This window comes from Larimichthys crocea, chromosome VII, assembly GCF_000972845.2.
Source record: "Larimichthys crocea isolate SSNF chromosome VII, L_crocea_2.0, whole genome shotgun sequence".
NCBI classification, from domain to species: Eukaryota; Metazoa; Chordata; class Actinopteri; family Sciaenidae; genus Larimichthys; species Larimichthys crocea.
Genome location: NC_040017.1, coordinates 16,733,267 through 16,747,736, shown reverse-complemented (window position 1 = coordinate 16,747,736; position 14,470 = coordinate 16,733,267). Strand labels below are relative to the sequence as shown.

General features: G+C 40.1%; 1 protein-coding gene across 1 annotated transcript in view; it reads left to right on the top strand.

Annotated features, from left to right (window-relative positions):
• Positions 1–12,843, top strand: part of prkd2 (protein kinase D2) — a 38,554-nt gene extending 25,711 nt beyond the window's left edge. Inside the window, exons 3-20 of the mRNA XM_027280202.1 lie at positions 1,802–1,940; positions 2,298–2,429; positions 2,591–2,790; positions 3,388–3,571; positions 3,659–3,730; positions 3,928–3,945; positions 4,120–4,279; positions 4,423–4,534; positions 5,308–5,385; positions 5,485–5,803; positions 6,220–6,272; positions 6,358–6,430; positions 6,631–6,737; positions 8,562–8,723; positions 9,189–9,287; positions 9,699–9,966; positions 10,306–10,391; positions 11,124–12,843. Coding sequence (XP_027136003.1) covers positions 1,802–1,940; positions 2,298–2,429; positions 2,591–2,790; positions 3,388–3,571; positions 3,659–3,730; positions 3,928–3,945; positions 4,120–4,279; positions 4,423–4,534; positions 5,308–5,385; positions 5,485–5,803; positions 6,220–6,272; positions 6,358–6,430; positions 6,631–6,737; positions 8,562–8,723; positions 9,189–9,287; positions 9,699–9,966; positions 10,306–10,391; positions 11,124–11,348 — 2,487 coding nt within the window. The 3' untranslated portion in view covers positions 11,349–12,843. The remainder of the gene's footprint in view (positions 1–1,801; positions 1,941–2,297; positions 2,430–2,590; positions 2,791–3,387; positions 3,572–3,658; positions 3,731–3,927; positions 3,946–4,119; positions 4,280–4,422; positions 4,535–5,307; positions 5,386–5,484; positions 5,804–6,219; positions 6,273–6,357; positions 6,431–6,630; positions 6,738–8,561; positions 8,724–9,188; positions 9,288–9,698; positions 9,967–10,305; positions 10,392–11,123) is intronic.
• Positions 12,844–14,470: the final 1,627 nt, after the last annotated feature.

The following is a 14,470-nucleotide window of genomic DNA, read 5'->3' as shown; positions in this document are numbered from 1 at the left end:
AATATTTAAATGCTTACACTACATTTATTTGATCTGTCACACCTCTTTACATTTGTTATTATCTTTTTTGGCGTAGCATAGTTTGCTTTATGGATGTATTGTTTGTTGAATAGGTTGAGGACCTGATGCAGATTTAAAAAAAAAAAAAAAAAGGTCACTGTGTGCTGTTTGTGCGTCTTGATTGCACTGTGTGGTCAGTAGCAGTAGCCCACTGCTGGGGCGTGGTGGACTCACTGTGTAGTTTGGCAGCGGTACAAACCAGGCCTGGATTTCAGATGTGGTAATGTGGAGTGCCTGTTGGGAAACTGTGGGGGAGACTGTGTGTGCATTTCGGAGAAAAGAAGGGAAATTGGAGGGGGGGGTTGTGTCTTTCTGTCTGTAAGGAGGGTGTGTCTGTTGGTAAGTGAGGAGGAGGTGTATGTGTGTCATTGTGTCGTTCCAAGGTGGAGAGCAGGGTTCCCCTTCCTGTAAGTTGTTAGAGCTCAGCCAGATGGTGGATCTTGACTGCACCATGGGAAAAACAACAAGAAGAGAGGCAGAAAGGATTGTGTGTGTGTGATGGGGACTTACATTCAAATTTCACAAATTCAAATTAATTTTCTTTCTCTGCTTTCTCCTCTTTCTCCTTCTGGCCTAAATGCCCCACCCTCTCTCTCTCTTTCTCTCTCCCTCTCTCTCTTTTCTGTGTGTGTGTGTACCTGTGGTGTCCTGTGTGGTGTAGCCACTGAAGTGAACCAGGCAGTATTAACTATTCACGAGAGCAGGGTTTCCCTATGACAGCCTCCTTTGCTCTGCTGACTTCTGACTGACACACTCATCTCTCATATCTTTGGAAGACCTTCATGGAAACACCTGTGTGTGTGTGTGTGTGTGTGTGTGTGTTTTTTGTGTGCGTGTTTTTGTGTGTGTGTATGACTGATAGAAAGATAGGATAAAGTTTCTCTTTTGTCTTGCTTTCCACATTGACCAAGTTGCTTGATTTGTGGAATTCAGCCAGCGTGTCTTGTATATCAGTTGTTACACTTCGGTGTGTGTGTGAGTGTGTGTGTGTGTGTGTGTGTTGGCTGTTGTATATCCCAATGACTTTACATAGCAGGTCATGATCAAATTAGTTAAGGACACACAGTAACGTCATGTGCTTGGAAATATGTTGACTAACTTGAACCGTGTTTACAATACTGCATGTGATGTTTCCAAATGCAGATGTTGTTACTTGTTCATTAAGACTGCAGAGCAGTGTCTGTTTAGGATGTTTGGTGTAGTAAATATAATAAGTGACTTCTCCTGACTTGATTATAATCATAATCATGAGGTATGCTTTGAAATCTAATGAATTTGCCTTGGTGTTTTAGTGCATAACAATAAAGGTAGTGCAAAAGCCAAGAATCCTAAAAAAACATAAATGTACAATAAAAATATGAAAACAATATAAATCTATACTGTATTGTAATGTTTTTTTGTTTTTTTTATTGAAGTGCTGTAGAGTGTTTAAAGCAAAGAAGCTGGAGTATGTCAATTATTGACCAAGGATTGTGCAAATGCTCACACTATGAAGTATAAAGAATATGTACAGTGCATGCAGTAAAGAAGGACTGTCGAGTTTTTACAGTACTTACAAAGACAAGGTCCAAAGTACTGCTAACTTACTGTAAAGCTCTGCCTCTGCAGGCAACAAACAAACTTTTGCTGCTGATCACTGCTGTAAAACTTTGGATTATGCAACTACGTGTTTCAACAAAAGTGCCTTTTCTACAGTGAATCATCCTAACCTACGTTATTATGTTTTCTTTGTATGTTCCAGTTCCCAGAGTGTGGCTTCTATGGCATTTATGACAAGATTTTGCTATTCAAACACGACACGTCCACCAACAACATCCTGCAACTGGTTAAAGGTGCCAGTGACATTCAAGAGGGAGATCTGGTGGAGGTGGTGCTCTCTGGTAAATAACCAGTTCTCTTCTGACACATCTATCATGGCCCACTACAGTATGAGATAGCTATATTCAAATCTATATTACCTTCCTTCTTTCCTGTGCTATCTCCCTTCAATTACTGATATTACTCTGTACCACAACTGTTGAAATCAGTCCTTATCTGCTTATTTTACTATCTATCTATCTCACACTGCTTTCATTTGTTTTGTCATTGTTTCAGACTCCACTGTTCCCCTATCAGGGGGAAAATCCATCTGTTTTTCCATCCTATCCATCTAATCATTCTCTATTCTGCTTGGTTACAGCAGTATGATTGTATCTTGAAACCCACTGTGAACACTCTACTTCTCTTATCCCTTCAAGCGGCAGCCACCTCTGAAGATTTCCAGATTCGGCCCCATGCACTCAACGTGCACTCATACCGGGCCCCAGCCTTCTGCGATCACTGTGGAGAGATGCTGTTCGGATTGGTCAGACAAGGGCTCAAGTGTGACGGTGAGGAAAACAGGGAGATGAAGTGTGAATAGAAAAAGGCACTTTGATGTGTTCCACAGTTTTTCCTGAGAAATGGGTTCTAACACTCACCAAATATGCTCTCGTCTTCTGCTCTGTTGTTGCCCCCTGGTTCTTTCTTTGATCCATACTGCCCCCTGCAGGATGTGGACTAAACTACCACAAGCGTTGTGCATTCAGCATTCCAAATAACTGCAGTGGAGCCCGCAAACGACGTCTGTCCACCACCTCCCTGAGCAGCAGCCAGTCCTTGCGTCTCTCCACCACTGAGTCGGTGTACAGTGTAGGGACGGTCTCCACCTGCACAGAAGACACAAGCCTCATCCGTTCACACACACAAATGGTAATTGTGGATTCATGCACACAATGCTCTGGAAAGTTTTAGACTTTGAAAGTGAAATAGGGTTGATTGACATTTATTTCACAACATCTTACAGCTTTGTTTTAAGATGTTACAGGTCCACTTTGGTCACTGATTACTAACAATGTATAAAATGACAGCATGCAAATGACTTAACAGTGTGAAGGGTTAGTTGTGGTAATAAACTTGCACTTGCATCTGCACTTCTCCCCTCAGCTTCACAAATTTTTCAGCTTTGTTTACCTGCCTGAACCGCAAATTTACTGTTTAGGTTTACTCTCACTGCTCTCATAGTGCTTTTGCCTGCAGCAGGCAGCTGTGTTTGCCAGGTTGACACAAACATGAATCCAAATGAATGATAATGTAGCTCTGCTGCTGTGTTAAAGACTTGTTTCTGCTGCCCACAAATGGCCAAGATCAGTTATTGCAGGTTTAAAGATAGGAAATGTATAAATTCAGGCTTTATGAATTAGTTTGGTAGTTATTTATCTTGTTTCCAAAGGTAGATAATAGTGCTCTTATTAATTTATTTACCCACATACTTAATTAATTATCTCTGTTTCCTGTCTATTCTGCTAGCCACGGACCCCCAGTGATGCCCGACGCTTCTACACAGGCCGACCTGTCCATTTGGACAAGATGCTGATGAGCAAGGTGAAGGTGCCCCACACGTTCGCCGTCCACTCGTACACGCGACCGACGGTGTGCCAGTACTGTAAGAGGCTTCTTCGAGGACTGTTCAGGCAGGGCCTTCAGTGCAAAGGTGAGTACAGACGAACAGAGAGGCTCATATCTGGAGCTGAATTACATGAGATCTGATCAGAATGAATTGCATTTTTGTTCCTCTCAGACTGCAAGTTCAACTGCCATAAACGCTGTGCGTACAAGGTTCCTAATGACTGCCTTGGGGAGACCATTGGAGGTGAGGGAAGATCTAAATTTAACACTTTTCTGATGTGTTTATGACTTTGTTGACCCTGCATGGATTTGATCAAAATATTATTTTCTCATCTGCATGTTTCCATTGTCAGAACTAGGTTACTTTAATAACCTTACATGATATAACACATGATCTAACAAGACTGAAACTCACTGCCAATAATGTTTTTATCTTCTCAGACAACAGAAGTAACTGTGGTAAGTATTATCGGCACTCTGTATTGATGCATGTAAAGCTTCTGATGGCAGCCATAGCCATAGTCATAGCAGCAGTCATAGCAGTAGCAAGTAGTTTTTCCACAGCATACACACATAGTCTCTTTAAATCAAGTTGCACTCAACTGTTTGTCTTTTTTTTTTTTTTGCCCCCAGACATGTTGAGTCCCAGTGCAGATCCTGAGGTTCCCATGGACTACAGCACTGAGTACGATGCCTCAGACAAGTCTTCAATAGATGACTCAGACGAGGCCTGCAGCATCCCTGGGTCCTTTGCTCCTGACAACAACCAGGATGGAACTGGTGGAGACCAGAGGTATGTGGAAAACACAAACATTTGAAGCAAAAAAACTACTAACAAGTGCCTAAAGGAATGTTATTGGAGCACCAAGTTAGAAAATAACAGAAACTCAAACACACCTTTTACCTATTACTTAAATTTTGTCCTTCTACTTCTAGTGTTTACATCCCGCTAATGAGGGTAGTACAGTCAGTGAGACAGACAACACGCCGATCCAGTACGGCTATCAAGGAAGGATGGATGGTTCACTACAGCAATAAGGACACACTGGTAAAAACCCTCCCATGCTACCTTTCTCTGGATACCTAAACCAGTCTGTAGTTCTCCAGAAAAATATATTTCTATTTGTGTTAGAATGTGAATTTACAGATTTGAATCATTTATTCTAGATGCATGAACTCAATCTTTTTTTTCTATGATTCACAGCAGCAAGATAGTTTTGTTTACTTTCCACTCACTTCCACGGCCCTCTGGCCATCATTCTATTTTCTCTGTCCACCAGCTTCTCTCGCAAACTATTTTGACCTTACTCATTTGGTTTCTGCCTTCATGTTTGTGTGTGTTTGTGAGTGTGCATGTGTGTGCATGGATGAGAAAATAGCTGAAATGATGAGGCTAAACCTCCTGGTTCACCACTCAGCCGATGTGTGGTGAATCCAAGCTTAAGAGCCTGTTTCTGCCAGTTCTTGCTCCAACCAACTTCGACCTTAAATAACCTTTTCTTCCTTTCTCGTCTTGTTCTTGCTTGTTTCCCCTCCTTGGCTTCACTAACACTCTTCATTTTCTTTCTTACTTTTGTCTCTCTTCTCTTTGTTTCCACCATCTCACCTTGCAGCCTCTACACCTGCTCATCTTTCTTCTCGTCAGGCAAGTTGTCTCTTCCTCGGGTTGTCAACATTGAACTTGATATGCTATCGTATTGATTCCTGAACTTTGCCCAGATCTAAGCTCCATCCCTCACTCTCCCTTTTCATTCAAATCCGCAATGTCCTGTCACATCTGCGTTGCCCCTTCTCATCCCACTCTACTCCAACCACCAACAGAGAAAGAGGCACTACTGGCGTCTGGACTGTAAGTGCGTAATCCTTTTCCAGAACAACACCTCCAACAAATACTACAAGGTAAATATGGTTTACCCTTTGAAAAGTCTTATTATGTCTTATTTATGTGAAGTGTGAAACTTTTTTTCATTGCTGCGTCATTGGTCCATCCTCTTGCAGGAGATTCCTCTATCTGAGATCCTGGAGGTTCGTCCCGCTGGCAACTTCACTCTCGTCCCACCAGGCACAAATCCTCACTGCTTTGAGCTCATCACAGGAACTATGTGCTACTTTGTTGGGGAGGACCCCAACACCCTCCCTCCTTTATCCCCTAGCAACCCCCAGACTCTCCCCCAGACCCCTCCCTCCCCAAGCCAAGTAGCTCCCAACAGTGGCATTGGGCGTGAGGTGGCCAAGGCGTGGGAGAGCGCCATTCGTCAGGCCCTCATGCCAGTCATCTTTCAGGACGCACCACCAGCTGCGGGGAACACAACTCACAGTAAGTTGAGAGCAGCCAAATGCAGGTGGATGATTAATAGATTTACTACTTGGCACGTTGAGATTTATGGATGGAAATTTGAGTTTAATGTGCTCTTGCTCAACTAGATGCTCAACTAACAATGGATGCAAAAGAACTCTGACTAACTGTAAGGAGGCTGCTCTTTGTTTAACTCTTTATCAAAAACACCCTGATGTAGGCTCTGTGCCAAAACATGTGAGTCAAATAAATAGCAGACTCTTCCAGTAAGTTGTTCTTTCACAAGTTTAATATTCTGAACTGGGGTTGAGCTTTTTTAGTGCTACCACACATACCATGCAGTACAAGTGTGATATTGGCTGTCGAGAAGTTGTGGTTTATTATATGATGACAATTTTGAACTCACATATAACATGTTCCTGTTGCTGTATTTTTAGGACAAGCTTCGATTAGCATATCGGTGTCCAACAGTCAAATCCAAGAGAACGTGGTATGTCATTTTTAGCAATTTCCTTCAATCTTTAAATAATACGTTAAGGATGATAGTGAATGTCTGAAATATTGCTCTCCTACAGGATATTGGTACAGTGTACCAGATTTTTGCAGATGAAGTGTTGGGATCTGGGCAGTTTGGAGTAGTGTATGGAGGTATGTGACCCATGATGCTGCCTGCTGTGTTTTGTGAAGGTCAAAATAAACATGTTAAAGCCCTGTACAGAAAAACTGAAAGCGTATAATGTTAAATCAATCGAGTACAGTTGAGTGCATCACACACTCTGGACAATATATGCTATGTGAGGCTCAGTTAAACAACCACATGGGTTACTAACACGCCATCTCATCATCAGGAAAGCACAGGAAGACAGGAAGGGACGTAGCCGTCAAAGTCATTGACAAACTTCGCTTCCCCACCAAGCAGGAGAGCCAGCTGAGGAATGAGGTGGCCATACTGCAGGTAAACACACACACACACACACACACACACACACACTGAACGATTCACTGCAGCTGTAAATGAATATCATCTGTACAGAGTGCTGACACAGAAATGAGTGCTTTGCTACATACAGTATTGGATATTGGTGTTGTTATATTGACACATACATTAAAATGATGACATTAATTCTAATACTTCTGTACATTGTGACATTGATAAGATTTGTATTGATTCATTTGGACTGTAAGTATAAATCATGTTAAAAAAAAACATTTCTACTACATAAAAAGTTTCTGTGTTTACTTCTTAGGATGGTTCCTAAGAAGGGAAAACCCTGTGTTCATAGTACTTGTGAGTGTTTAAACAGGAAAAAAGTATCAAAGCACTGAGACAATCAGCTGAGGAAACATTAGCCCTTTGCTGCGTGCTTTAACAATAGCCAGGTTTCCATATATAAAGTTCAAAAAGGTTAGATTGCAAAGGTCACTGTTATCTGATAGTTACGTCCACAATTGCACCTTATATTCTTGTGATGACTCATCAATATTTAAATGAATAAATTTAGGTTGTCCACAGTCATTCCACAAATGACAAAAGAATTGTAAACAAAACAAAACACATTCAGAAACTGCACAAATGAGAGGAATGTACACGTTTGAGAAAAATAAAATGGTAGGGATTATTAAAAAGTTTTAAATTTCAGTTAAAGGAGTGAATTAAAAGAGAATTTGTTGTGAGGAACTGAAAACTCAGTTACACCTTATATAAAGGTGCTTGTAATTAATGAGACAGCATTGTTCCAACTTCAGTATTCAGCTCCAGTATCCCGAAAAGCATAGTTGTTGTAGTACTATAGTAACTGTTTATAAGTGCTTAATAAAGGATTCATTAATATTAATAAGCATTCTTCCAACTTTAGGTTCAGTACCCCCAAAAAGCATACACAACTGTTAATAAGTGCATAGTTTATTTCTTATAAATCCACAATAAAGTATGAAGAAATATTAATAAAGTGTTTTAAACTCAATAAATATGTTTGTAATGATATAAACAATTAAAATAAACTCATAAGGATTTTACTAACATAGTGCTTATAAATGTTGTATACTCAACATAACCATAACCCAACAATAAACATGTTTATGATGCTGTTGTTAACAGATATATAGTTTTATTAACACAAATGAATGTTAATAAGCATCTTATAAAGCCCGTACACCTATTACACACTTCTTAATATAAAGTGTTACAGAGCATGTTTACAATAGCATTTGGCAATAGATGTTTTTTACTTTATGTTTTGTTGGGAATAATTGCTGCTGTTTGTGTAAACAGAAATACTTTCCTACAGCCAGGCCTCTCTAGTTTAGGCTGGTAAATGTACATAACATTGTTGCCAGCAGATGGAGACAGAGGTGCATCTCTATTTCTTGTCTGAACACGACGATGACTCTTACTAAAAGGTTCCCCATCAGCTTGACAGTGACTCACTTAGCCTTTTATACTTAAAAGGTTAATTCACATTTCCCAGGTTTCAAGTGAAATACGTTTAAAAAAAGGATCCTGCTCTGACTCATATAAAAGAGTGGTAAACAGGTGTTCTGAAAGAACATTTTATGGCATTTTGAAGCACACGTAATAATCAGTTTTCTGTTCCCTGCTGTGTTTCATATTCCCCTCCTGTGGTTTCTGTCTTTGGTTGACTTTCTGTCTCTGTCCTCATCTGGTATTCTGTTCCTGTTTCTTACCCTGTTTAATCTGCTCTGTCAAAACAATTTCCATATCATCCTATTTCTCCTCCTTCTTCCCTTCTCTTCCTCCTCTGATCCCTCTCTTTCTCAGAGTTTACGTCACCTGGGCATTGTGAACCTGGAGTGTATGTTCGAGACTCCAGAGAAAGTGTTTGTGGTGATGGAGAAGCTGCATGGTGACATGCTGGAGATGATCCTCTCCAGTGAGAAAGGCAGATTGCCTGAGAGACTCACTAAGTTCCTCATCACGCAGGTGTGTATACGCCCCAGCAAATAAGTGATCTTTTGTGTACGGCAGCGCTCCTCAAACTTTTTCTGGCATTCCCCCTTCAGATGATAATCATGACAGTGAAAGCAACTATTGAAAAAAAAAAGGATTCAAGTAAATTTTGGTCAGCACAATGGCATCAGCAAACTCTTTGTTTCCTTTATATAAATAATATGTTTTTCCCCTGGTCATCCACAAACTCTGTGCAGTGGCTTTTGGCCCACTGGTATATACATATATGCTATGGGTGACATGGAAACGGTTGTTTGATGTGAGCCACAACATTGATGTGCTGATGTAGGAGTGTTTGACAGCACACTTTTTGTGGTCTGCCTATATGGGCATCGTGATGATTCAATGCGTCACAAGTGTCTGTGCGTAAAGGCATGTGTTTGTTCTTCTTCAAAACATTAATTTCCTGTCTGTGTGGTTTTGTGTATGCATGTGCAGATTCTTGCAGCGCTGAGGCATCTGCATTTTAAGAACATCGTTCATTGCGACCTAAAACCTGAAAACGTGCTGCTTGCCTCCGCTGATCCGTTCCCACAGGTATACACATACGCAAACATTCATACGCAAACACTCACACACATACGTAAACATACTGAAACACATTTTCATAAGCAGCAGTTATGACTTTCACAGATCCTCAGACTGTTATTGTTGTTACTCATTTCAAAAGCCTATCTGTTGTTTTACCGCTTCCTCTTTTTTTGTCTGGACTGCGGCAAAGTGGGGCTGCCCTGTAAACGCAAAAATGTATTTCCCTGACTCACTTGAATGATAAAATTAGCTGAACTTTGGATTTTCCCCATTGGCTGTTCTTTCAAATAAATAGGAATTTCATTATGTTCACAGAAGCATATTAATCATGCGCAGTCCAACTAGCCTTTGGCCTAGTCTTTGTTTCATATTACCACAAAACAACCTGACTCCCTGCTTCCTGTTTAATTCTCTCAGGTGAAGTTGTGTGACTTTGGTTTTGCCCGTATCATCGGTGAGAAGTCTTTCCGTCGCTCTGTGGTTGGCACCCCTGCCTACCTGGCCCCCGAGGTTCTGCTGAACCAGGGCTACAACCGTTCACTTGACATGTGGTCTGTGGGTGTCATCATGTACGTCAGCCTGAGTGGGACATTCCCGTTTAATGAGGACGAAGATATCAACGACCAGATCCACAACGCAGCCTTCATGTACCCCCCCAACCCCTGGAAACAGATCTCCAGTGATGGTAAACACAGAAGGGGAGGGATGAGAGGAGTTTAACTGTGAGACACACCCAGAGAGATGAAAACTAATGCGTATGTTTTGGAAAATTAACTGTTAAAGCAGGACAGGCCATTATAAATCAAAATGTTTATATTTGTAATACATTTTGCAATAATGCCTTGATCTTTGATAAGCCACTTACTACATAGAACTGGTGTTTCCATTTAACTCCATGATGTTACAGTCATATTAAAAATGGCTTCTGTTCATTTCATTTTATTACTGCCATAACTTCATATTCCTTCTACCAAAATTCGTCAGTTTCTTTTGGTCCAATCTGTTTCCCCTTTTGTGTTCTCAGCAATCGACTTGATCAACAACCTTCTGCAAGTTAAAATGAGGAAACGCTACAGTGTGGACAAGAGTCTCAGCCATGTGTATTTACAGGTAACTTATAGAAACTACTCATATGCACGCGCACACACACACACACACACACACACACACACACACACACAAACACACACACTGTTACTGATAATAATAGTTGGTTATTAAAATAAAGGCCATGGTTTGAAGTATGTCTGACCCTTGGTTATTTTAACACACCTTCAATAAAACCACTAACTCCATATTTAATGTACTGAAAGCAACACCTTCCTCAGATATGGTGACTGCCGGTAGAGCGGAACTTCACACGAATTTCACTTTTATTTTTATACTTCTTCAAAACCCTCAATAAAATCTATAGATAGATAGACTATATACAGGCATGAGGGAAAAAATGGTCATTAAGAAAATGAGAAATATAAACGCAAGGAGGTTGCACTCTAAACAAGCGTGGAGATGGCAGCTCAAGGCTAATATTTGTTAAGTTTTGATGATGATGATGATGAAATTATGTTTTCATTGACTGCACAGTTCTTGAATATGTCCTTCAAAACAAAAGCAGTGAAAAAAAAAAAACAGAACAGCCTTCTCTATTGGTTGTTTCATTGCAATAACATCCATTAATTAAGATTCAACTCAAAACAGTGTAGGGTCATTCAGGTTCAGGTTCACACACACACATTCCTGAAGAAAGTGTTTACTGGTTGATTGGTTACATAAAATCCCATTGAGCTTTGCTTTCAAGGTTTCTGAAACTTTATCCCTCTGTTTATTGACGTTTTTTTTCAGGACTACCAGACATGGCTGGACCTGCGGGAGCTGGAGACTAAACTCGGTGGACGTTACATTACCCATGAGAGTGATGACAGCCGCTGGCAAATGTTTGCCCGGGAACATACTCTGCCTTACCCTGCTCATCTTGTGCCTCCTCCTCCTGCGCTGGCCTCTGATGATGAGGAGGGTGGAGAGGATGCAGATGTGCAAGGTCTCACCGAGAGGGTTAGCATCCTCTGACCGCAGAGAGAGAGAGAGAGAGAGGACTCAAGCTCATTTAGGAAGGAGGAAAGACGTAGGGAGAGGGAGGAAGGCTATAAAGGTCGACCTAGAGCCTGAAAGAGACATAAAGTTGATAAAAATCATATGGGTCTAATGAGAATAGTGTCCTGCTGTTCAGACTTTCACATCATCTGTGTGCCAGCACTCGCAATTTTACCGCAATGAATCAAAGTTCTCCTCCAGCTTGAGGTTATCGAAACTTCCTTCTGATCATTTACCTCTGCTGTTATTGCCCGTCATAGCATCGTTCCATCTTTTTCAAATTATTTTCATGATGAAGATGTTTGACTCCATTTTACACCCTGTGAAGTCTTTACAGATAGAATTGGAGTCAACCTTTAAATCAGAATTTGTCATTAAAAAAAACAGCACGTTCTCTTCCTCTCAAACGCTTCAATGTGAAACAAAAAATGCTTTTCACCACAAGTGATCATCATGAGAATTTGTTGTAGTTGTGTTTATTGAGGTATTTTTCCTAAACAAATTGTTAAAATGAAGCTGCCTTCCCTTCAAAGAGTTTGTTTTTGGTGTCATTTAATTAGACTGACTGGAATTACAGTCCCTCTCATGTCTTCAGTAAAGACCGGTTCAATCCTTTCTCAGTGACGGAGCGCTTTATGGTGACAAAAGACTTCCTCTGTGCTGGTAAATTACTAATGTGCAGGCATGGCTTCAAAACCCATCTGTAGACATAAATGCATTCCCATAAATGCATGTCCTGTACTGAAAACTGGAACTATTGATCTAGGGACAGCAAATCCACTGCTAATTACCACTAGTTTTGAGCCACAATAGACTCTTAGCAAAAGTATGTGATTGAAGATGTCATTGTGTGTTTAAATGAACTTGCATTGAGCTGCACGTTACCTGCCACGACCAAACAGATTTTAACAGTCATGTGAGACATTTCTAACAGTAGCTGGGAGATTACACCACATCAGTCACAACGACTGTTGCTGAATGACGAAAATTGCTCCTATTGTGTTGAGTCGCCCATTTATAACCATCTCTGAAGTCAAGCATTTGTTGCATTATTTAAACGGTGAATAACATCCTCACACATTCAAATACTCAGTGGAGTCAGTGGAGGTAGCATCTTACACCTTAGCAGGTAAATGGACACATCTTTTAAGCAACACAGCTCCTTATTTGTTGTTGTTAAGAAGAGCAGACCTCTCCCTAGTAGTAATAGACAGACAGCTTGTGTTACAAAACTAGATTTTGGAGACTGTATGTAGTTTGAGTATTGACTACCTGTCATGTCAATATGTTGCATGTTTCTGTGAAGTAGAATTATCTAGATACAATATAAAACATACTGTACTTATGATGGTCTATTATACACACGTATATCCTGAAGTTTATGTAGTTGTCAAATATGCGTAGACTGTGTAAAACATGTTTGAAGGATGATCCTAGCCTTGGAAACAGATAATACAAACCTTGAACAATATTCTTTTTTGTCTTGGATGTTTTATTTGTTGTTTCATTCATCCATACAAACATAAATAAATTGTAATTTTTAGTTTTCTGGAGAGGAATTGCACACACAAAACCAAGCTCATGATTATACCCTTTTCTCTGCTTTCTACTCATAGTCTGAGAGACACTCTCTGATGAAGGTCATATTATTCCAGATATGCGGACTGTAATTTCTGCTTAAATGTCATAAAGATGCTCTCATATGAACGGATGCAACACGGACTTAAGATACATATTTACATATTTATTTGCGCACACACAAAGAAATACTCTCAGCTGTCAAAGGACAAAGACACATATTACACCTCACTGACCGAGTGGCACTCGAAAAGGACCCTTTGGCTATACAGGCGAAGAGACGATATTGTTTTCCATTCTGTGATGAGCGCCCTTCAGCCAGATAGTGAAAGTGCACCCTTGCTCCTACTTCACTACATCCATCATCATTGACAAATGATGGCAAATGATACACTTTTTTTTTCTATTTATGTATCCGTTTTATGTTTTTCAAGTGTAGGCTTGTCACTATCCCACAAGCTGCACCTCTCCTGGCTTCTGTCGCTTTCCAGACCTCAGAGAGACTTGTACCTAAAACCAGCAATGAAGTCTCTAATAAACTTTACTTAATTCCGAAAAAAGCTAAAAAAAAAAAAGAAAAATCTGTCAGAAGAAGAGGAAAACTTAAGTTTACCACTAAAGGTCACAATTTATCCACTCTGGAAGAAAGGCGCTTAATGAAAATATACCTGCTTGCAGCTGCCATACTGTTTTTCTCTGAATGTCCAAGCATGTCCATGTCAGCATCTTCCATCTTCGATGTATGTAAACTTAAACATTGGATGCATTAAGGCACTAATGTGCTACAAGAGTACTGAAACACCAAGGTAAGATAAGTAGTAACATCAACTGCAGTTAGAGCACAGTAAGTAACACCTCATGTTTTCCTCATGTTCATGTAAACCAACATCCAAATGACTCTGACTTAGGCTATCTTTAGGGATATAAAAGACTAAATACCAGTTAACTGGGGACAACTTGTCCAACTATGAACAAAAGTTCTGATTCTCAGTAAAAAAAAGATATTTGGGTCAGTGTTTGGGTTATGGTTAAGGTTAAGCACATAGAGTTTAAGGTCCTAACACTATAACTATATTTAGGGTTAGGCAAGTAGTGGTAACTGTTACGGTTGAGAAGTTAAATAGATAACTGATGACGCATGTCCTTTGTTTCATACAAACAACAGCAAACAATGTTTGCTTAGAAGCACTTTAGTTTCTATATATAGCATGCACATCAAGTTGTCTTCTGCACAGACATGCTTAAGTTTGTTAAGTTTCCCCTAAGTGGTTCTAATTTCTTGCATTACCACTGTTGATGCTGCTGCTTGCCTAAAAGAAACGATGTGCCTACTAAAGCAGATGTGCATTTCCACAGAAAGTGGATTTCTATTTAAGTGATTTCGTCTTTGTTATTTTTAGTTTACTTTTTAAAATATAATAATAGGATATATCAGGATTTGCCCACACAGACAATACCTGTTAGTTGGATCAACTTATTGTTGGTTTTGGATGACAGTAAGAAAATACTGAATGTCACCA